The sequence below is a fragment of the Formica exsecta genome, unplaced genomic scaffold (genome assembly GCF_003651465.1).
Source record: "Formica exsecta isolate Colony F162 unplaced genomic scaffold, ASM365146v1 scaffold120, whole genome shotgun sequence".
NCBI classification, from domain to species: Eukaryota; Metazoa; Arthropoda; class Insecta; order Hymenoptera; family Formicidae; genus Formica; species Formica exsecta.
The window spans coordinates 1692571-1715920 of NW_021848537.1; the positions used below are offsets into that span (position 1 = coordinate 1692571).

A 23350-nucleotide genomic window follows, 5' to 3' on the forward strand; every position below is an offset into this window, starting at 1 on the left:
TTCCTGCTTGTACCAAGCATAATTGTGCGACCAGTTTGCTGTCCAGGACTCGAACTAGTCACTACAATATAATATCATGATAATTATTCATAACATGCATATTACTGCTATCGAGGACAACTCGTTCACCTGTTTGCACAAGTGTTCTTCCTGTACAATTGGAATTCTGTTGCTGATTCGTTGTAAGTGCTGTAGTTGTAGTTGTGGTTGGTAAAGCAACAGGTTGCGTGCGAGCTTTTGCAACTGCAGCACACAATGCAGGACCTATGTATCCATAATCCTGTTTGTAATCGTCTACGTAATCAGGTGGTGACCGTATTGTTTTCAAAACTGGAGCAACCGATTTCTAAAAAGAAATTTTTTTTTACTATACTCATATTTAATAAGTAAGTCAATATATATTTCCGCTTTATAATTCTTTTTCATTAATAAGTGATTGTAAAATATTAAATCTTAATGTATTCTATACATTTACAGAAAAAACAAATATTGAAGTCAGTTTTACCACAAGCAGAGTTTTAATATGTCCTGCTCCATTTTTATCTACATTGGATATTCCTTGGCCCTCAATATATGATTCAATGCGGTCGGAGATGGACTTAATTTTGGGGATAACCAAAGCTTTGATTACTTCTGGACCTAATTCACAGAGGCCTTCAATTGCTCCATAAAGAGATGCTAATGGTGTCTGCAAAAAAAAAAAAAAAAAAAAAAAATTATTCTTTAGTCTCATAGAATAAAATAATTTTTTTTTTGCATGTTAAGCTCTATGACTCTTACCTGATTGTTCTTTGCCAATGCTTGACTAAACATACGGGTAACTCTAGTTTGTACATTATTTGTAGAGGTGTTAAAATTTTTACATATCTGTGCCATCAGTCGGGAAGCAAAGTCTCGTAACGCCCAGTGATTGTCCTGATCTGGTCTCATACATAATTGTCGAGAAACTATGCAGGTTGCAACTGATGGTATCAATTCATGAAGCTAAAAATTATAATATTATTTCAATATATAAAATGAAATAATAAATCAATGTTAAAAAATAGCTAAGTCTTTTACATATTTCTCCAGATAAAGACTCGGGTTATCAAGTAGAGCCTTGACCATTCGCATGAGGTAGATGAGTAGCGCAAGATGATTCTGCACCACGTTGACCCGCACACCCTCCGCAATGAAGGTGCACATACGCGCCAGCATTTCGTGCAGACCCGGATCTGCTGAGAGCGATTGAAGAGCCTCCGCTCTGCGGGCTTCGTCGGATCCAACGCATGCTTCGGTTATTTCTTTGTAGTACAATTGCTGCTCCACGCTGAGCTCGTGCGTCGCAAGTTGTTTCACGTGAATAGTCTCCACATTCCGTAACTTCTGACTTTTGCCACCACCGCCCGGTTTACCAATACCAATGTTTTGATTCTTGCTGGACAGCTTAGTTGTCGGATCAACACTCTCCAGTTTCTGGACATCTATAAAATTAACATGATGATATAGTCGAAAATTTGAAATACTTGCAAATTGTGCTGATATTTCTTGAGATATTTCAAAGTTTCTTTTTTTAATAATTTTAATATATATATATATAATGGAATAATTCTTTTTTTCATAATCGCATTCAAGGTGAAAAATCAGATGAAACCTTTTGACACTGGCGGTGGATTTTCGGGTATGGTAGGTTGTACTCCATCAATACACAGCCAATGAGCCCGCAATGTGATTTCCAAAGGTAGCTTAGGCCATGTTTGTCCACCAGCCATAGATACAACCTCGTTAAGATCAATCTCCTTTTCCTCCACAAAATGCAATTCCCTCCCACCACCTGATGCAAAGCGGAATGGTATATGATCCTTAGCAAAAAATCCATATGTTGGCTCAATGTTTTTAATCTTCAATGCGTGATCTATATCATGCGTAGTCATTCGTTGGCGTTTTCCATGCCTCATGAATTTTGCAGCATCCTATAAACCAAAAAATTGTTAAATTTTATATATTCTGTTATATATATGTATATATATATATATTTTGCATAAAATTTGTAACAAATAAGGATTGTAATAATATATTGAAAGTATGATTTTTAATAAATTTGAAATTAATGTCTTTTTATCAGAGATTCAAATTATACAGAATTGAGTATACGCAATTGACCTGAATTATTTCTTTCAGCCTGTAGCTAACATCCTCTGCAAGATCCTTTGCAGCCTCATCTGGGAAATTGCCAACGCCAATACTTTCTGCTATCACTTTAACAGATTCTTGAGACAAAGTTGTCCCATAAATGGATTCACTTTCACTCATTTTTGAAATAGTTTCAGGTTTCACATTTCATATACATATGACAGTTTTATTTAATAACCGAGTCCTTCTTATTTTTACAGCTTCCTATAAATAAACACAACACCATATTATGTTATACTAATGCCATAATATTTAAAGCTAAGAGAGAAACTCAATCCAATAACGTAAGCACAAATAACACACTTTTCCTTGCTTGCTTAAATAAGACTTAAATAAATAAGACATTCACTTTTTACACATTTGATAAATGAATGGGTTAAACAATATATGTATCGATTTTGCGATATTATTTTAGAAGAATATAAAGTATTTACAAAGATTAAATATCACGTATGCTTGGACACAATACAAAATATAACTGTAGATTGCAAAGATAATCTTATATCATCATCTATACCAAGCGCAGGAAATTTTTGAGAGTGGAATTACAAGAATAGCATTATTTTTACCTTGTTTTATTAGCATAATGATAACACTTCAAGATTATATTACGAGGTTAAATGAAACTACATTACGTTTATTTATGCTACCTATGCACGCTGATATACATACTGCATACTGCTATGTGCTACGTTGAGCATGCCGGTTGGTCGTTGAATAGAGAATTTCACCTGTGGTTATGTAATGTATAGTGTCGGACTGCGTGCGAATATCTGCTCGTCGACTAGGAACCAATCAGGATAAAAGGAGCAAAGATTTCTTTGTTCTGATTGGTCAATCAAATGCTACTCTATTCCGATATGGATTTTCGAACGTATTTCAGAGAATACCTCTTGTATTTAAGTATATAAGACTTATTTGACCAACAGTCGACGAGCTTCCACATCGTATCGAATAAGATTGTTTTTCCAAGAATTTCTAAGAAACGAATTCTGCTATTGGGTAATGGATGCATTCCGATATTTCCAACATTTGAACGCCGATCGGATGTTGCAAAGAGGAGAAAACGCGAACGGTAAAAGAATTCGAATAAATATTTTATTGCGTAATAACGTTAGATTAATTATTATCCATACAGAATTATATACCGTGTCATAATATGCAAGCGCAGAATTCAAAAGTAAGATTTGTCAGATCTCTTTGTTTGGATCGAAAGAGACGATCGTGTACAAAAAAATTCCTGTACAAAAAAAGTTATATATCAATCTTTTATTGCGAAAATAAAATATTGTATGATATTTATATAAGAACGATGAACGAGGTGAGCAGGAGGAAGATGAGAAAGAGGCGGAATTGAAATATAGCCCATTTCGTTCATCTCTTTTCGAAGCTAAAGATGTAGAATCAACAATATTGCTATTACAATCTAAGGAAAAAGCCACTTTATTGGCAGTTATAGAGGCTTTGTCAAAGTATGCTAATAAATCGAAAGATAACGTGAAGATACTTTTCGATCTCGGCATCATGAATAATATTCTTCCTATTATTGAACACAAAGATTTATTTACTCGAAGGTTTGTGCTATATATATAAAATATATAGAAGATAATTTTTTCACTATATTTAGCATTATTATATTTATGTTGTAGATTTGCTGCAAAATTATTGGTAGAAATGATGGCAATGCCAGATGTGACAACTTATTTAATTGAGTCTAATTATTTATTACGTTTTGCGAAGTTATTAACGAGTGAAGAAGATATCTTCATGCAAGAATATTTTTCTACGATACTTGCGAAATTGTCTAAAAATCCGTATGCTACTGCTCTTCTGGCAAATCATTGTTTAAACATGAACTTTCTTTTTGATGGGATACAATCATCAGATCCAGATGTGAAGAAGAATAATATAGAGATTCTATATAATTTAATACAGGATCCTGTAGCCGCACGAACAATTTTGAAAACTGAGGTTTGTTATGGTTACAATGGAGAGCTTGAGATTCACTCAATTTACATATTCTATTTTTTATTGTCATTAGAAATTTAATTTCCCTCTGTTGTATCAACATTTTGAATCATCGTATCCAGAGATTCAGTGTCTTGCACTAAATGCAGTTCTTGGTATAATTGAGAGGAATAAAGATGAAGATATACAATCTTTATTCCATGAAACAAATGGAGTTGGAGTATTATTGAATTTTCTGAAAGTTAGAGATTCTTGCTTTTATGAATAATTTTGGTATCACTACATTCTATCCTAATAAATTTTTTATTTTAAATTATATTAATATTGTTTATATTATACAGAATGAGTGGAATAATTTACATATTAAAGCTCTGAGAATATTACATTTTGCTGCTGAGAATCCAATTATTGCAGATAAACTTATTGAAATTGGAAGTATTCCACAAATATTAAGTTATATAGAGCATGTAGCAACTCCGAAACTTTTTGTAGAAGCATTGAAAGTTATTGTACATATTGCAAACACTTTGAATGGAAGAAAAGTAATTTTATATAACATTTATATATATATTTTAAGATATGTGAAAGAAGAACACTACTTAATCTTTTCTTACATGTGTGTGATTTACACACATTTATATAACAACTATTTGATAGGTTTTACATTCGTATGAGATTATTGAACATTTAATAGACGCGTTACAACGATGGACGCAACCCGATATTGCTGAAGTTGTTTGTTACGGGATTGGAAAAATGGCACTTTTTAATCCTGCTGCAAAGGAATTTGCAAGCAGGAAACTTGTTAAAATTATTTTAGGTTATATAATTATCATAATTGAGAATTTTTTTCATAATTACATAAAGTAAGAGACTAGGAAACAAAATGATATTGTTTTAGACCTATTGAAAAAAGAGGACTTGCAGTGGTCCACAAAGCATGCCGCAGGTTTTGCGCTTAAACAATTATTGATGAGTGATATTAGAAATTGCGATGCTTTCTTAGATATTAATGGACAAGTAATTGTATTATAAATTCACACACATGTTTCATATATTCTTATTTACACTCACTCGAAAATAGAATAACAAACTTCTCTGATTATATAAATAATAGTAATTTTGATTTTTTAAGGATTATCTATTGCAATTGATAAAACAATTTGTAGAACAAGTTCCTATAGAAACTTGTATTATTTTTCTTGAAGCTCTGCTTGCTATAGCATGTTGTCCAAAGTTTAGAGATACCTTGATTAATCTTGACACTTTTGACACAATATTCTTACTTTTAGAGGTATATAAAATAACAAGTATTATATATATATATCACACACTCTAATCTCTGAAACCAACGCATAGTATTTGATAAAAAATATTTATCTTTTAGTCGATTTATCCATTTCTTGATGAATTAAAAATCTCTTGTTGCAATCTACTTTCTGTGTTATGCTTAGAAAAGAATGGTCGACATTATTTTATAAAAGCAAATGGACCTCAAAAATTTTATTCTCTCATTACTGATATGCATTCCATCTCAATAAGAAACTCTGCGGTACAGCTTGTACAGACCATTTCCACAGATTTAATTGTAGCAAATGCATTTGTTGAAAACAAGTACCTTTCATAGTAAGTTTGACACTTACTCTTACAATTTTATGAAGTTTGTTAGAGAAAAGAGAAAGGTCTTTGTTTATAAAGAATGATATTAAACTTTGAAACATATCCGTTACAACTACTATGAATCTGTCGAATTTTCGTGATAGTAATATATTGTATAATCATTCTGCAGCATGTTAAATAATCCTTTATCTTCGAGAGTGATACCTTCATGGGACACTTGCATAGAGACGCTTTTTAAATCGCATTTACCGATTAAATTTGCTCTTACGGGACGCCTCTCTCTACAAGATCTTACTCAGGATGGATTTTATGTTTTACGAAGGAATATATGTCCGTATGTAAATTTCTACTATTGCAATAAAAACTATTGTATAGTTTGTTAAATTGTGATTGTGACACTTTTATAACTATTCATATTGTTACACTATATTTTTCAGATTTCCAGTATTGGATGATATCTTTCGATTTAAATATTGTCCATTGGAGCCTATTTATGTAGTAAATTGTGTACAATCGTCGACTTTATCGAATGCTTTACAGGCAGCTTTCAAAGGTAATAAAATGTTACATAATGCAAAATTAAATCACGATTTCAATAGCAATGGAATCACGATTATTAAATAATGTGTCATAGAAAGCCGACGTTTTAAAAAGAGATTTGCTTTAAAAGGAACATTTTTGTTTATAGAAAATATAAATGTATTGTCCGAATCAAAATTTGGGCGATTACAATACGATCCATATTTTACTGAATACGTGGAACTCTTTAAATGTATGATTTTAGCAACGGAATCAAAAAGAGATGTGTTAGTAGAATTTCCAAAAAGTGGTTTGAAATTATATATATATTAGGTACACATGATATAAAAGCGAATTCTCTTATATATGATACAGAAATGCATCAGATAAGTTGACGAATATCCGGTACGTTCCTTTGCGCGCAAGAATGTTAGCTCAATTTGTGGCACGTCAAATGTCCGGTTTCGATTCGACGAGTAAATGTATCGATCATCAGCTTGAAGTTCACTTGAGGGAAATCAAAGAATGCTTAGAAATGAGCGTGATCCCGATCGGGCAACTTCGCGTAGGCTCTTATCTCGAACGAGCTTTGCTCTTCAAGGCAATAGCTGATAGAATATGTCTTCCAGCGGCTCTTGTACGCGGGGAATACGGTATATCGTGGATCGAAATAGCAGTACCTCAAGTAATATCACTTATACTATAGATACATACATTTTTAACTAAATTGCTTATAATCCATCGAATGTCTTCTACAGATGGAAGATTCGAATGAAGAGAAATTATTTAGCGCTTATTTAGATGAAAACGATGCATGTCGTGAAGAAATAGTTACGTCTGTTTCTCCCAGATTGTTAGATAAATCAAATGTCTCTTTACATCATAATGAACATAAGATTGAAAAAATATCTTCTTCAAAAGATTATCGATCAACCTTTTATCCAACCAAACTTATAAAAACGAATTTTATCGTTGATTTGATGGATATACCGGGAGACTTGATACCGATCGGGAGTCTTCGCTCAAAATTATATTGCAGTAAAAAGATGATCTACAATAAAATATGTTGTCATTGAAGATTGATTTGTATTATTACAAGAAAAGTTCTATACAAATAGTTTTACTATTTTAATAATACATTTTTTTTCTTTGTTCTTAAATATATATGTATATATTATTATTTCTTTTACAAATATGTCTATATATATGTGTGTACATACATATTTTATATAATATTTTATAAACGAATTCAAATATTTGGAGATTCTCTTTATGTAAACAAAAATAACGTGCAGCACGTAATAATCAAGTCATAAAATATATAAAAAGTCTTATAGCAAAGAAATAATATAATCTCTTTACAAAACGAAATTATTAATAATATAGTTCACGCGAGAGTAGAAAGACTGTTATATTACATTAGATACGAATCTCTCGCTAACTTAAAGCTCCCTTTTAAGGGTAAGAAATCGATGACTACAAATCGGTTATTTTTTTAACATTGCCGGTAATTTTAAAGCGTTTTAATTTAGTGATTTGTCAATTGTGTTTGATGCTTCTGTTGCTGTCTCAATTCTCCGAGTTTCACCAAGCCGAAGAAACTTTTATCGTGTTGAAAGAGAGTATACCTTGCTGAACCAATATTTTTCAGGATTAGGTGATCACCTGCCTGCAGAACAGTCACTTGGGCTGAAAAACATGAGCGGCTCTTGTGTTCCTTGCCAGGGCTATATACCTGAAAATTATATTCGTTATTTTATACTATATATATGTATATCACATTATGTATTATATATCTCTATTTTTTTACTAAATTTCTTGATATAATTTTATACAATTTTTTATATTTAAGCTGACCGTTCTGGATTTCATCACTTTAAAAATAGTATCTCTTGTTAGATGTACATCAATTTTACTAATATTTCTTTTCTGAGAAATATGATAATTGTTTATTTCTTCAATTTTTACCATGCATTGTAGAATAGATTGGTTGTTGACTAGGAGGCGGAAGCCGTTTTCGTCGTGCTCGTCCAAATAGTGAATCTGCGCGTATGCTAGATACAATCCTGGTTCGTGCACAGTGAGAGTACCGCTAGTGGCGAGCGTAAAGTGTCTGTTCATATCGAGATCAGCCACCCAATCGCTTGGTCGCCATGCCTTGAAGATATCGTGGTTGTGTCGCGCTCTCCCGTTGCCGGTGTGCTCGTCCTCCGCCGTGAAGAGCGCGCTATCCGCACCGTAATGAATGGCGTAAACCTGCCGTGGTGCACGTAAATGTCTTCGTGTCAATCTTCGGCGTTCCTTTTTGGCCACTTTGAAATTCTACCACAGTCACAATGGCTTCATGTGTTTATCACTTGACTAGAGTTTTATAATACTCGAATTTTATCAACTTTGCAGCAATCTTGGCACCGGCAACTAATATACCCACCTGAATAGATACGTCGGTTTCTTCGATATCGCGATGCACGTTCCGCCAATTGATTCTTCCACTTACAGCTTCTGAGTTTTCGCTCATATGGTTGTTAGGCCGAGTAATTGTCTCGCTTAATTGGTCGTCGTGCATTGGAGGAAATGTCTCCAGACGTGCGTGGGTGTGATACTTCTTCGGGGAATGTCTGTTTCAGAAGATAATTAATTTAATTTTTATTATTTAATGTAATTCTAACAATTATCATTATTATTTATTACGGTATTTAGCTTTTAATATCAGGGCGAAAGGAGTTTATATTTAATTTCTTTAGATCCTATTTCTGTGCAATAACTCTTAAAGTTTTCTCAATTAATTATTTAATAAAGATGCTCGTAAACTTACGGTGTTGAGCTCGTCTGTTCCAAAAGTGCGATTATTTTAGTATTATTATTTATGTGGTTATCATCGTTTGTATAAGGACGCGTTTTGGATATATTTAGGAGAGCCTTCTTAGTAGGATATTGTCCGGCACGATGATAATTCGACGTATTCATCAAAGAGTCATCGGCCACTGTATGATCGCTTATAGATCGTTTTAATTTGATACTTTCTTTAATATATCCTGTACTCGCAGATATATCTCTCGTGGCGATGTCGCGTTTGTGCTCTGTGCTATTTGCATCGTCAATCTTCTCGCGATTTAATGATGTTGTGTGTTCCTCAAGACGTCGTGTGTCCTCAAGATTTTCTTGTTTGATATTTCTATATATATAAAATATAATTTAATTGATAATGCGCTAGAATCCTCTATAAATGTACGAATCTATACATTTTTAGAAACACTACAAATCCGTGTATTAATTCTGTTAACTTTTAACTTGGTCTATTACAAAAAAGATAGCATCTCACTTGTAATTTTCTTCTTTGTTTTCAACAATAGCCTTATGAGGATCCATGGACGTAGGTACCGATGTAGTAGTAGTTTTCAGAAAGTCTACCGACCTAGAGCCATAAGTCAAAAGACGGGAATTATCGGTATAGTCATGCGATGCGAAACCATCGTCATCATAATTAGAGTCATAATCGGCGTTATCAATGTCCGCCTCGCTTGGATCATTATCTTCGCTCGACTCTGCGTACAACTGCAATATGTATTTCGTAAATAAAATTACGTGCTTCTTATAGAATTATGCGGATAATTGAGATTTCTATATGAATCATTCTGTATGTAACAGAATTTTTTTCGTTTAGCAATATAATTATAGGATTTGTAATAGGCAATTGTGGTATATTTGATTTCCTTTTAAACAATAATCGAAATAATTACTGCATCTAAAAGCAGCACGAACTATATTCTCAGAAATGGGAAATTCTGCTAAAATAAAAGTTCTATTGATTAAAATTGCTTCAATTGCGCGAATTTTTCTTTAATTTTAACAGTCCAATCATGTATTTATATATGCTCGAATTTTTATCAATAACGTGATAAGTTAAATTGAACATCAAATTATTAAATCTATGCAATAATAAGTAATAAAAAATTGATTTTCATATTTATACGCTTATTTTTACATTTCCATTTATTTGCTTGTAATTTCAATTTGCGACAGAAGTGTATCTCAAAAAATATATAGCAAGCAGTTCCTTCTCATGTGAACAAATTGTTTTGCAAGAGGAAGAAAATGTGCTCCAGGGAAAGATATAAAAAAAAAAAAACAATTAATTTTGATTCAGTAAATAAGACCTAATGAGAATCTTTATAAATTCGGATAGTTCTATCCGATTGAAATGACCGCAGATAAGAATGGCAATAAAACTGATAGCACACTATATGTGCAATACATTCCTTATTTGTTCACAAACATATTTTCAGCAGAATAATCAGCTATTGGCTATACATTTCTTTCTACCTTAAGAAAAATGTGTTTAATCTCCTTCCTTTTCTATTAGATTATAGAAAATTGAAGAGAAAGTGGCCATTAAATTAAGATTGACAATTTTGAGATATTTTACATTTTATTGAATTATAAAATATCCAATATATTAAAGCTGGAAAGTTGCAAATCTCTAGCATTTTGTTTTGTTCGATTTTATTTAGACACAAGGTTATCGTAGCAGAGACAAATCGCACTAAAGGTCAAAGATAAACCGTGCATATGTTATACAAAAATTTATATGAAGTTCAATGGTCTGTATGAAATGGTTTGAATTTTCTCATGTATCTTGTACACAGTATGTACGACAGTTATTAGTAAAGCTGCAAATAGAAGCGATATAATTTGCTTCTTTACATTCGATGAAAAAGTCTAGGACTTGGAGACGCGCTTAATGTCAACTTATCATACTTGTTACAGATGTACTTACTTCTTTGAGGGTTTTTATTTCGTTAATAAGATTTAGTTCCAGAAATCGCTTCAAGTTATTGACATCCCTCTTCAGCTGCTCGATTTCCCGCGCGTTCGAACTCAGCTTCCAACTTACAAGACCGAGGCAAAGAATGGAGATCATGAGAGCGGACACATTCAAAATCATGTTCCTGCTCGGTCTTTGTCGCGATCTGTTGAATCCTTGCTCAAGATCGGAATTTGAGACGCTCAAGTTTTCTCGCGAGAAATTCAGGAAGGAACGCTTTTCCTCTTTTACATGGCCGTTGCTCATCAGTCTCTGTTTCATTTTTGCCACCTTGCTATCTTCCTCCGGTAACGTTGATGTCATCGCGGAAGTCGGCTTATTCGGCAAGATTATCGCTTCGTTTAACTTTGTAAATTCGACGCGAGGATTTACATATTTGTATACGTCTTTGTAATTTGATAGAACGATCGAACGTCGAGAGCACAGTTCACTCTGCATCGGTTTTATAACACGTCAGGAAATCATTTCCACATAAAAATTACATGCGTTGCCGCAACGTATCGCGAATCTTTTGCTTTCCAAGCGGAGTAATTCGCCGACAATACTAAACATTTCATACATTTAATATAATATATCGAATAATAATTCTCGTTGTCTGTATTTGGCCAAATTTATATACTGCGAGGCCCCAGAAAAGATTTTTGCAGCCTTGATTCGGCTAAATAATAATCAAATTTCTATTACAGAGTTGGATGAAATTCACAAGATCTATTCTGGTTATTGATATATCATGGACAAACACTAATCGTCTTTAATGGGGTACTAAATCAATTCAACGTTATCTCGACGCGTTGAGGTATGTCTTTTTCTTCTTTTATTTTGTATTCGAATAACTGTACTTTTTCGTGCGTTATGGTCCGAAAATAATCGCGGAAAATGCTCATTTTTATCAAGATAGAAAAATTGATATTTCCGTAAAAAATACACTTTATAAATAGAATACCGGAAGAGAAATCTCTCTTTCTCTATGAAAAACTTTCCGCACTCGCGCAGAACAGACGCGGTCCACCTGATTGTACATTTTCGAAGATTTACGTTGTACGAAGAAGTTAAATATCCCGCACCGGTCCTGTCCCGCTTTAAAACCTGTCCGGCGAGTTTTTTTTTCCCCTCTTAAAGGTAGAGAACTATAAGAGGAGGACCTCCTCTATCCTCTCCTTTTATATCCAGCCCCGTCATTTTTCCGCACTCTTCTCATCCTGCGGCAGGAGCGGAAATACAAGGAGAGAATAGACTACATTTTATATCGAAATAAAAATAGGAGAGAATTGAAGAAGAAATATATGGATCCAATTCACAAAAGAAAATTTTTCAGATGTATAAAACTATCTCTTATAAAGATGCAAAAAATTAATGACGTTTAACAATGCACAACAATAACAGAAAATGCACATTTTTAAACGAAATTTTCATATTATGGTAAGGTTGCTTTAATCTGATCCTTATCTTTTCCTGACGTAATCCAACATTTCTTAAATTAGTTCAATGTTTTAGATTCTAGAGAGAGTTTTCTACTTATCAAAAAATAAAATCTTTTAACTTTGAAAGAGATAAACTTTACCTCGATTATTTAATTTTTGCTTATAATTCGGGATACAGTTTTTATTTTATCATGGATATTTTATTAATTTAAATTAATCTTTAATCCACTTCAACATTTACTATTAGCGATCCAGCACTTTTCATTTAATGAACATATTCTCTATAATATGTATTCTCTATAATATATCTCTAAAATGCACTTTTTTAAATACATTTTTATTATTGCACGTTATATTGCAAAAATTACGTAAATTGTTAGTAAAATTAATTTAATTCACGGAACTGACATATGTTTATAGCATTTTGATTTTTATCGCTGATTATTAACATTTCCAGAGCATTCACACAAAAATTAGAAACGCGTGCAGTTGACAATGCGCATCCGTCGCCTACGATGGGCACAAGTATACTGAAGAACAGAATGAAGAACGTCCGCGTTTATCATTGCGGCGCCTTCGGCTCTTGTCAAACGGTATGATGTTATACTATCGCGCTGTTAAATTAAAATTTAGTTTGGATTAAAATAGATTTTTTTTTTAATATAATAATAGTTGTGTAGCAGTACTTAAAGAACGTTAATCGTAATCCAAAGATAAGTCTTTTTTATAAAAATCGATAAAAAGAAATATACTATAAGCTATCGCCAGATTGCGAATATGATAATATGAATATATAAAACGGTATTTAAAGAGATTAATGAAAGATGAAAATGGAGAAAGAAAGAGCGTAAGAAAATACGCATAAAGAATGAGTCAAATAAATACACAAGATGAAGAAGATAATCGCAATGAGGTGATCGCAATTTAGAACTTTATACTGTGTGACCACGTTTGCAAGCCTCTAATTACGCTTATTCTGCTTTTCGAGTTGATAACGAAGAAAATATGCGTAATTGTGTGAATATATATAATTCTGTGATCGGTTCCGCAATACATTTGTCCATATATCTGATATAGCGAGATTACATATGATTCCAATCACACATGGATTATTTGTTGACTTCTCCGATTATAGATCTATTTATTTTCAATAATTTTATATTAAATATCTTAATGAAATTAAATCTTAAAGTCTAAAATTTTACAATTTAGATATTAGAAATTAGAACATAACATTCTAGATCTTAAAAGTAAAGCTTAAGGTAAAGATAATTTGAAAGAATCTATAGAAGAGGAAGATAATAGAAAAATAAGAATGATAAATATTAATATTAATTTTTTTATTTACGATCTAAATTTATGGCTTTTGAAAAAGTCATCTTAAATTCCTCGATCTTGAAGATATATTTCGCTATTTAGCTAATCAATTTGTTGACAACAGATATTTGCTATCTACAATTTCTTGATCGTTAACAGATTATATTAGAGACACGTAAATAAATAGAAGCCATCGATTATAAAACTCTTTCTTTCTGTTTCATCTGTTATGACATCACAGTAATCGACGATAAAATTCTACGAAGAAAGATTCTTTCCCAGAATATATGTACATGGCTGTTTGTCTCGCATGAAGTGTATATTGTATTGAGAAATTAAATAATTTAATCATGAGATCACATACACAACCGCGCGCGTCTACAAAACTTAACCGCGGTTTACCGAGATAAAGTGAAGCGAGTAAAAATTTCCCGGAATTAATTATAGTTAAAATGTACGATTCTTTTTTCTTATTATCATTAATTTTACTACAGATTTTTGTTATTATCGTCTTTATATATTTGCGAATATTATGTGCTAGAGTCGGTATATTGAATATTTCTATTAATGATATTAATAATATTTGCAGATGTGTGTGTAACATCCGATTAAATAATATTTACATAATTGGACACGTTTGGTTAAAGAATATTTCGGTGCAAAGATGATAATTAAATGCATCGCGATCGCGAAATATGTTTGAGTGATATGAAATTGGAAATTCCATGACTAACAATCTGACAGTCATCTGCAGTAGTAACGAAGATAATTACATCTAATTGTTGTTATCATTCACACTTTTTCCAGGTATGTCTCTGGAAATACCGAACAGTAAATTCTTTTTTTTTCTGCTTGTAAAATACATACACACACACACACATATATATATGTGTGTGTTTAATGTATTATTACGCCAGGATGTAATTAAAAGAATTGTCGAGAGTTCTCTCGTTTTCTAAGCCCTTGTCCCTCATTTTATGTACTCGATGACGCATGTGATATCCGATTATCCAATTTAATACAGACTTAGGGCATCATATGATGACTAATTAGTATCTTTATTACAGAATTTTTCTCAACATGGCATTAATAACAAGACTTACGTGAGCGCTCGAGACTTTAAGTACAAGAACGTGATAAAATGTCTCTTTGCAGAAGCTATGATGAACCTTACAAGATCCTTATTACTCATTGCGCCGGCAATGAGTAATAAGGATCTTAATATGTGAAGTGTACCTTTATCGGGAATCATCATTTTATCCGAATATCCATTTCTATTTGTATTTTATATTCAGTCTATGTCTGTCTCTATTATTTTTGGATTCTCATATAATATTATATATATATATATACGTTCTAACTCTATAATTTTAACTCTAATAATTGTATTCCAGAGTAATGTATTATCAAGTAATGCATCGTCGCGAGCAGGAAGTTCGCAATTCCGTGTTTCTCTCTGCGACAAGCAGAACTACGAATTGCAGAAAAATCGTGCAGATGGTTCTTGCACATTTTCGTGCATTCCGAAACACGTCGAACGAAGACCTCGACCTCGACATGGTCGCAGAGATATCTCGTCAAGTTAGCGAGCATCGGTAACCAAAGCGAGCAAAGATTCGTCACCGATCAAATACGAGCGTGGCGTTGCCGTCGCCGTCGCCGTCGCCTGTGGACCTGCTATGGACCACAAGGGAGAAGTAAACAAAAGATTTGATGCGCGCGTTTCACTCGGGCGGGTCTGCTCCGAGTGAACTACTTCGATCGATGATCTATCATTCAGCCGTTCGTGTGAAAGGCGGGAACATATTCAGAGGTAAGTGTATGCGCTTTTTGCGTTTGCCTCAATTGCTCTTTCAATTGTTGAACAGTATTAAATTATGCACCGAATATGTTTGCTTTTTCTAACCCTTGAAATTCACACGGAGATATTTCCTTTGAAAGTATCGGGTCGCGAATGATTCTTTTTTTTCTTTTTTCAAGAAAAAATTTTGCGAATAAAATTATTATCTTCAAAGCCTCCTTAATTTTGAAATTTAAATATGTCTCTGATGTGTAACGATAATTTACGAGAATATTAATTAAAGTATATTAATAATTGTATAGTTATTTGCTATAATGAGAGAAATTGGGAAGTAAGATAAAAATACAGAAGTTATTACTTAGTTTATATCCATGAAGTTTTATAATATTAAAGTGTAATTAAAAAACGAGCTAAGAATACTTTAGAGAATTTATTGGAAAAAATTATTTTAATATGTACAAATTTAACTGCTAATATAAACACAGCATATACACACAAAAGACACATGTAACTATTTTTAATTCTCTACTTATAAAGGAATATGTTCGTACATGGCAAAAAATGGCGGGAAATGCGTCACTGTGTATGAACAATGCAATGTTTTGAACAATGTTACGAGCTCTAAGGGGGGTATAGATTTCCTAGTAAATTCTTTCCTAAGAAAAATTCTTTGTATACATCCGAACTACCTGTTTGTAGCCGAGATGCAGCTGTGCTTACGAGTAACACAACTGTATCTTTACGCCGCTTATCATTACACATCGTAGACTCGGACAGTTTCGTATAACGAAAAGATAATCTACGATAAGAACCTTGTAAGAAACTTGCACAGATATTTCGTACTGACAGATTAAAGTCTATTATACAGTAATTTATTTAAGCGTAAAAAAAGAAACGGCTTGATAGATGATATACTAAACATCCACCTCTCTGAATACACGTCAAGATTGCGCGCAATGGATAAAGTGATAAAGTGTTTAGGTTCCCGATTTTTTTTTCAAAATACGATAAAAAAAGGGAAAATGGAAACAATGATATAGCTTCTATAAAGAATAGTAGATTCTTGGAAGACAAAAATATACCTGGGAATAATTCTTAGAAAGAAACTATTGTTTGCTCTTTTTTAGATTTAGAATTTCCTCCAAAGGTATTTTCTTTTTTAGGCAAAGCATTTTCTGTGTGGAGCTATAGAATACATAATAATTTTATATAATAAATAATTTTTTTAGTACAAAGAAGTAAAAAAACGACGCGACAGCTGTGCAAGATACAATTTTTTATTGTTTGGTAATGCAATAAAGATAATTATTTATTGTCATATTTATGTCACTTTTAAAAAGAAAGTTTGTTTATACATTGTATATAAATTATCTTACTGTAAACTAATTGCCGGATATTGATAATTGCACATACATATCGTAAATGTATTTCAGGCGTCACGGTATATCTCTAAGTTATCGATAACGAGATTTCTCCTAATGATTAGAAGAAATTAGATGATTAGAAGATGACGAAGATTGAAATATCTTCGTCAATAGATGATGACACATTAACACAGGATGATGCTGATCTCACAAACATGAAGCTGTATATGAATGTTAACGTGAAGAATTTAAAAACCAACAGAAGAGATGTTTTGTTAATTAGTTGTATAAATGTTCTCCTTCTCATAATCTGCTTCATGATATTCAGAATAATTTCGATTACGACAGCACAAAATGAAGAAAACACAATACGAATTTACCGAACGTCGGAAGAAGTACATCGAAATTTATACGGAAAAATAAAAGATTTAGAAGTACGGGTAAGATGAATTGATTTCAATACAGATATAAGAGATTAGTTTTTACACGTTTTTTATGTAGAAAGTTGTTAATCTTTTATATATATATCTTTGTATGCACTCACCTATACGACTATAAATAAGCATGAGTAATTAATATAATTGTAACATATGTTTCGAGTTTCGAGAATTAATCATCCACCTTTTTTATCGGGCGGAATGTGCATCATCTGATGTAGGATGAATATCACGTGCACGATTTTTCTGTAGCTTGCTTTAGATAATCACGTATCACATAACAAATCATAACAAATAAAAAAAAATCTAACATTATCTTTTTGCTTTAGATCTTAAATTTTTATTATTATTTGAAAACTTGCTTTTATTTAGAAATTATAAGAACTTCCAATATCTTAGTATATAATATTTTTACTTGTTCCGACATTTCAGATAAATAATATTATGTCGAGGCTCAAATACAGTAATCAAAATATAAATAGCGCTCGTCCATGGCGTATCCCGTCAACAGATTATTCAAAGACTACCATTCGCGAGTTCGCTAATCTATCGAAAATAAAAAATGATCGCGATTCCAACACTGCCTTGATGATGATCTTTGATATGGATAATTCGACGATTCCATCTGCTTCCGTTCAATCACTGGCCACACTGGATCGTCAAAATCATGTAGTTGAAAAAAATAGCAGTATTTTAAATATCATCAACTCGATTTCGTCGATAAGATCAGAGGACAATTTGATTACCGAGCCTAAGATGAAAAACTTGTCACGTGAAAAGAGGGCTATATTGAAAATTGAAGCGCAAAATCACACGATGACGGAAAATGAGCGAAGCGGTAATGATACAATGGATATATCAAGGGAATCACGAGCGAGAAAATTACGGAGAGATGAAGGAAGAGGTAAAAAACGGCGACTAAACAGAAGAAGGCCCAAACGCAGTCGCAGGCGATTGGGTATATCTGTTTCTTTCTCTTTTTTAATCAATATGTTATTTCTAAACTACTTGCTTGATTTATAGAAACAGATTAACTTGCAAATTATAATTATATTGGCTAATAAAAATTTCACCTAATTGATTCGCTAATATTTGGTTAACTCACAATTTACTTGAAGGAAGATTTCTAAACTCGAAAAATAATTTTAATTTGTCTTATAGACCCGGCAGTGGTTACGTTTGTTGGTGCAATACCGGAACAAGAGTTTAAAAATACAGGTATTTAATAGCGAAAATAATATAATCATATTTTAAAGCTTTTTGAACTTATTAGATTAGCTAGATACAGTTAGACTTATTTATTTAATATAAATTCATATAATATATATTTTCAATTATTTTTAATTTTATTAAACAAATACAAAATTTATGTAACATATATCGAGAATAAAAAATCATTTTTAGTTTATATAGGACCATGGATCAAAAGTAGCAGGAGCAACGGTGTATATGATCTCACCAAGTTCTATTTGGCAGAGGAAAATTATTCGATTGAAGCTACCATAAGTGGTTTATATATGATCTCTGTACAGGTAGAAATTGAAATAATAATTATCAAATTAATATTAGGTCTACCGGAAAGTTCTGTCCGTTTTTGGAATAAAACAAAATACAAATTTTTATTACCGTCAATAAACTTTATTAAATAATGTAATTGCCATTATTCGGAGAAGTATTGTCAGCAACTGGATAATTTAAATACAGCAGTCCAAGAAAAGAGGCCGCCGATGTTCAATAGGAAGAACATCATACCGCATCATGATAATGCCAGGCCACATGCTGCTTTGGATACTCGTCAAAAAATTGCAGAACTAGGCTGGAAAATTCTGTCGCATCCACCATATTCCCCGGACTTAGCACCCTCCGACTATCACTTGTTTTTGTCCTTACAAAATTTTTTGAGGGGCAAAAAATTCAAAAATGAAGAAGATATCAAACAAGCACTGGTTCAATTTTTCGCATCAAAAGATAAAACATTTTTCGAAAAAGGGATATACAAATTGCCCTCACGCTGGCAAGAAATCATTAATAATAATGGCAATTACATTATTTAATAAAGTTTATTGACGGTAATAAAAATTTGTATTTTGTTTTATTCCAAAAACGGACAGAACTTTCCGGTAGACCTAATATAATATCGGTAAATATGATATATTGTTGGGAACAGAAAAGGTCGCGGGAAAATCAATACGAATTTTACCACATTGTCAATTCGTTATGCTTTAATTATTCCGCGACGCGCAATCGCTATCGGACAAAAAAAAACATTCGGACGGGAAACGTGATAATTTATAGCGAGCGTAAACGCAAAACGTAACGAGACTTTTATTATTGAAACCTAGGGTTACACAATTCTCCATCCCACTCGTTGCCGGTGAAAAAACTCCACCGCGTCTCTGACTTTAAGCCGACGGAAGGACGCGCTTTAATTGGACTCGTTGAAAGCGACACGGGACAATACCTCATTGCTATCCATTATTCTTTGTCGGATTATTGTTCGTTGCCTATCTTCAAGCTCGCGGCTCGAAACATGCGCGTCAATAGCATTGCTCTGCAATTGGCGCAAACGCATAATCACGTTTCGCCTCGAGAGAAAGGAAAAAGAAGTATTACGTAATTAATTAATCATTATACAATCTTGGTTGCTGTTACCAACAAGTACTATTTCAATATAGATTTAATGTAATAATAGATTCCATAGAGTTGGTACATAAATTATTTGATTTATTAAATATTTTATGTGTTCTATTTTCAATTATTCCGGATTGTTCCCCTTCGAGATGAATCAGCTTTCATGATGCAGAGTCACGAAGAGGTCGCGATCGTAATTTCGGTCGAGACAAGATCGTGAGAATCCCTTAGGTTAAATCTAATCCGAGCAGGAGGAAGATTAATGGAGGTGACGTTACTTGTAGTTCGCGTTTGCCCGTTTGTTCCTTCGAAAACTAAATGTCGACCTCAAGATTGAAACAAGAATAAGGCGGAAGAGAATCTTGGAAACATTGATGATGACTCATCTTTATTGCTCATATTAATACCGAGATCCTTAACTATACGATGATTAATCTCGCGATTAATCGTATCACTTTTTTACGAGCAAATGTCAAACAAGACGAATGTATATTTCGAAAAATATTAATGACTAATTTTATCAAAAAAATAGAAATAAAAAATTAAAATAAAATTGGACAAAATAATTTGATTGTGTCATAAATTATAAAAATTATATCGATTGTTAATAAAATTTATTCTATCGTAATAAACACGGTCGATGAAAAACATTTTGTAGAGTGTCAAACGCATAATGAAGTATCTTCGATGATAAGAAATATAACGACGTGAAATCTTACAAAGGTACGAGACCGAATTTATCAGGCGTCGCTTCGCGAAACTTCGTTTTTCGTGTCGAAAAATGTTCTTCGCGAGCAGGTAAAGCCGTCCTTTTTGATTACGCGGTTTACGTTCCGAATGTAATTAAGGTAACGAATATCGCGCGCAGGAAAGATGGGAGCGTGTTTCGTTGTCTCGACCAGTTTTTGCTCGCACTCGAATGTCGCCTCTTTAACACAGTAAAGGTCTCCAGGAAGACAGGAGTGACTGAAGAAGGAAAGAAAGAGGAGGGAAGAGAGTAGGGCGAAAAGAGAATCGAAGTTCCCGACAGCACTCCGTGGGACCCTCGGGGCCGCGCTTAATTGGATCGAATCGAGTCGAGGCAACGACGAGGAAGAGTCACCGCTCGTACGCTCGTTTCGCGTCTTAAATTTCAATTATTTCGAACTGCGATCAGAGACCCTTGGATCAAAACGTCGGTTTATTTGTCGTTAATAAAACACAAACGCTTTCCTTCTGACTGGACTGAGATTAATTGGAAAAACTTGGAGCGTTTGAACTCGCTAAAATAACTAACGTTCGATTCCAGATTATACCTCTGTTGTGAGCGATATCTTTAATGTAAGTTCTATCTCTTCTTTTTTTGTGATGCGAGCAAGAGAATTTAACAATAAATAAAGTTAATTGGAAAGATACTTTTAAAGAAGACAGATTTTTTTTTTATATAAATTAGAAAATATGTAAGAGATACACGGAGAATATTTTATATTTATATATACACACACACTATATTTATGCATTAATATAAAATTGATCACTTACTGTGGAAAGAGACGTTTAATTTAAAAAATAACAAATAAAATAAATTAAATAAATTGTAAATTACTCATCTCACAGTTACTCCTCGCTGTCGCCCAATGCCTCTCTTTCCCCTCTTGCTTCTCCTTTGCTGCCCTTTTATGACACTTTTGCATGACACTCACGAAAACACGGTTAATTACGATCACGGGCGCACTAATTGGTGGAATACGACGATCGCGTGACACTTTACAGGGCGCTTCCAATGTATAATCATCGTGCGCGACACGCACTTTATTTCATTGATGAGAGAACAACGTGAAAATTATGGCGCTCGAAAATTTTGCTATTCAAATTCACGCGTCACTTGCTGCGGTGACATTTAACAGATAATATACACTTTCGTTTTACAATTACTCACCTGGTATTATAAAGTTTGGAATACGAATTAAACATAAATATTCAAGGATTGTGCAATATTCAAAGATATAGTTAAGTTTGTCGACTGTTTGCACGACTAATTTTGAATAAATTTTGCGGGATATGCGTTTTGACAAATTGCAACGATGGATTATAGAAACGCCAAATTTATTATGCGCGATTGATAAATATTAAAATGTAGGATTAATAACGCAGGAAAAAAAATATTAAAATGCAGGATTAATGTACTTATTATAATTGAACATATCGCGACGCTGTTCGATCAGCCTCGTAAACGCAAACGTTTTGTTAATGACCGTAAATGGCATTGGCGACTTCACTTTGATATCGCGCGATATTACGCGAGTCGAGTTAATGGCTAGTTGAGAGGCAATGTACCGTCCCGAAATATATATAATCGAAATTCACGATATTGCATGCGAGATACATAATAAATCCCGCGAAATAAATTATTAATTAACGGTCGATATATCATCGGTTTTCCTTTACTTGTATTATTCGATCCGGTAATCGTATATTACTCCCGATAATTATAGGCAAATAATGCTTAAATCGGTGAAAAATTTTAAACGCGGTATATATTCATATCTAAATAAATTAAAGAAATAATTATCGTTTTAAATATTGAGAAATAAAATAATAATTACCCTTCCCTAATGCTTCATTTTCTTCTCGTCCATATTTTAGAAAAATAAATTGGTAGCGACATATTATCGTAGTATTTTTCGAGACACGATCGTGAGAAGTACTGGAAGACGTCAAATGCGTAATAATTACAATTATTGGTTATTAGTTAGCGTGATTCGTATGAACATTGCGACGACAGCTATTTATCGAAGCAATATTTCGCGTAATATATTTGGAAGAAGAATCTCGGAACGACATGAGATGGAAATTATAAATTGTTTTGTTATGATAAAACAAATAAGTTAATTTGTTAGTAATTGTAAAATGTTTACGGGCATATAATGACTTCTTTAAATATACCTCGAATATATTTTGCCTCGCGCTGTAATTTGAATTTTTCGCTTGTTTTCAAATGTAATTAACCCATCATTTTCATATCAAAAATTTTGAGTAATATACAAACCAGGGTAAAATAATTCACATAATGAAAAGCCCCGTGATATATCGATCGTTTATTAATATAATGCATTTATATATTCCGCGGTATTTATATATCGCGTGTGCAATATTGAATTTTGAATGACGTATTTTTGGACGGCACAACGGATCTTTTGACTAATCATTTACTTGAATGGTATCGCACGATATCAAAGTGAGATTGTTTGTGAATGATATTTTCAAGTTTTTTGATGATTAATGATACATGTCGT

The 23350-nt window shown here is 32.8% G+C and overlaps 4 protein-coding genes across 7 annotated transcripts in view; 2 read left to right on the forward strand and 2 right to left on the reverse strand.

Annotated features, from left to right (window-relative positions):
- LOC115243980 (transcription initiation factor TFIID subunit 6-like) overlaps positions 1-2869 on the reverse strand; it is a 3489-nt gene extending 620 nt beyond the window's left edge. Inside the window, 8 exon segments of the mRNA XM_029821318.1 lie at positions 1-61; positions 130-346; positions 506-688; positions 781-984; positions 1060-1463; positions 1634-1952; positions 2143-2376; positions 2742-2869. The exon segment at positions 1-61 is cut by the window's left edge and continues 7 nt beyond it. Coding sequence (XP_029677178.1) covers positions 1-61; positions 130-346; positions 506-688; positions 781-984; positions 1060-1463; positions 1634-1952; positions 2143-2292 — 1538 coding nt within the window. The 5' untranslated portion in view covers positions 2293-2376; positions 2742-2869.
- A 225-nt stretch (positions 2870-3094) lies between these two features.
- LOC115241554 (armadillo repeat-containing protein 3) lies at positions 3095-7644 on the forward strand. The gene is made up of 11 exons (XM_029817352.1): positions 3095-3247; positions 3291-3352; positions 3481-3746; positions 3822-4143; positions 5276-5434; positions 5528-5766; positions 5930-6094; positions 6198-6313; positions 6449-6566; positions 6655-6964; positions 7038-7644. Exons 2-11 carry the CDS (start codon positions 3332-3334, stop codon positions 7353-7355), a joined length of 2034 nt encoding a protein of 677 aa, XP_029673212.1. The 5' UTR covers positions 3095-3247; positions 3291-3331; the 3' UTR covers positions 7356-7644.
- On the reverse strand, positions 7384-11671 carry LOC115241564 (protein eiger). 2 transcript variants are annotated; one of them, XM_029817365.1, is made up of 6 exons: positions 11057-11671; positions 9602-9834; positions 9095-9454; positions 8711-8897; positions 8248-8601; positions 7384-8014 (listed from the first exon to the last, which is right to left on the reverse strand). In XM_029817365.1, the coding sequence occupies exons 1-6, from the start codon at positions 11540-11542 to the stop codon at positions 7808-7810; spliced, it is 1827 nt and encodes a 608-aa protein (XP_029673225.1). In that variant the 5' UTR covers positions 11543-11671; the 3' UTR covers positions 7384-7807. The 2 variants fall into 2 exon arrangements, with proteins under 2 accessions (XP_029673225.1, XP_029673233.1); XM_029817373.1 differs by having other exon boundaries at positions 8248-8535; positions 11057-11576.
- A 1311-nt stretch (positions 11672-12982) lies between these two features.
- Positions 12983-23350, forward strand: part of LOC115241577 — a 17800-nt gene continuing 7432 nt past the window's right edge. For all 3 annotated transcript variants that reach the window (XM_029817384.1, XM_029817395.1, XM_029817402.1), the window contains exons 1-7: positions 12983-13118; positions 14432-14649; positions 14910-15655; positions 17077-17447; positions 17877-18402; positions 18606-18662; positions 18849-18976. In XM_029817384.1, the coding sequence (XP_029673244.1) occupies positions 17151-17447; positions 17877-18402; positions 18606-18662; positions 18849-18976 (1008 nt within the window). In that variant the 5' untranslated portion in view covers positions 12983-13118; positions 14432-14649; positions 14910-15655; positions 17077-17150. The remainder of the gene's footprint in view (positions 13119-14431; positions 14650-14909; positions 15656-17076; positions 17448-17876; positions 18403-18605; positions 18663-18848; positions 18977-23350) is intronic.

Coding starts and splice junctions, on each gene's coding strand:
- LOC115241554 (XM_029817352.1), top strand. CDS start 3,332: ATGCAAGCGCAGAATTCAAAA. Junction 3,747..3,821: donor AAAGATTTATTTACTCGAAG/GTTTGTGCTATA, acceptor TTTATGTTGTAG/ATTTGCTGCAAAATTATTGG. Junction 5,767..5,929: donor GAAAACAAGTACCTTTCATA/GTAAGTTTGACA, acceptor ATCATTCTGCAG/CATGTTAAATAATCCTTTAT.
- LOC115241564 (XM_029817365.1), bottom strand. CDS start 11,542: ATGCAGAGTGAACTGTGCTCTCGACGTTCGATCGTTCTATCAAATTAC. Junction 8,602..8,710: donor AAACCGACGTATCTATTCAG/GTGGGTATATTA, acceptor TGACTGTGGTAG/AATTTCAAAGTGGCCAAAAA. Junction 8,015..8,247: donor AATCTATTCTACAATGCATG/GTAAAAATTGAA, acceptor TATAATTTTCAG/GTATATAGCCCTGGCAAGGA.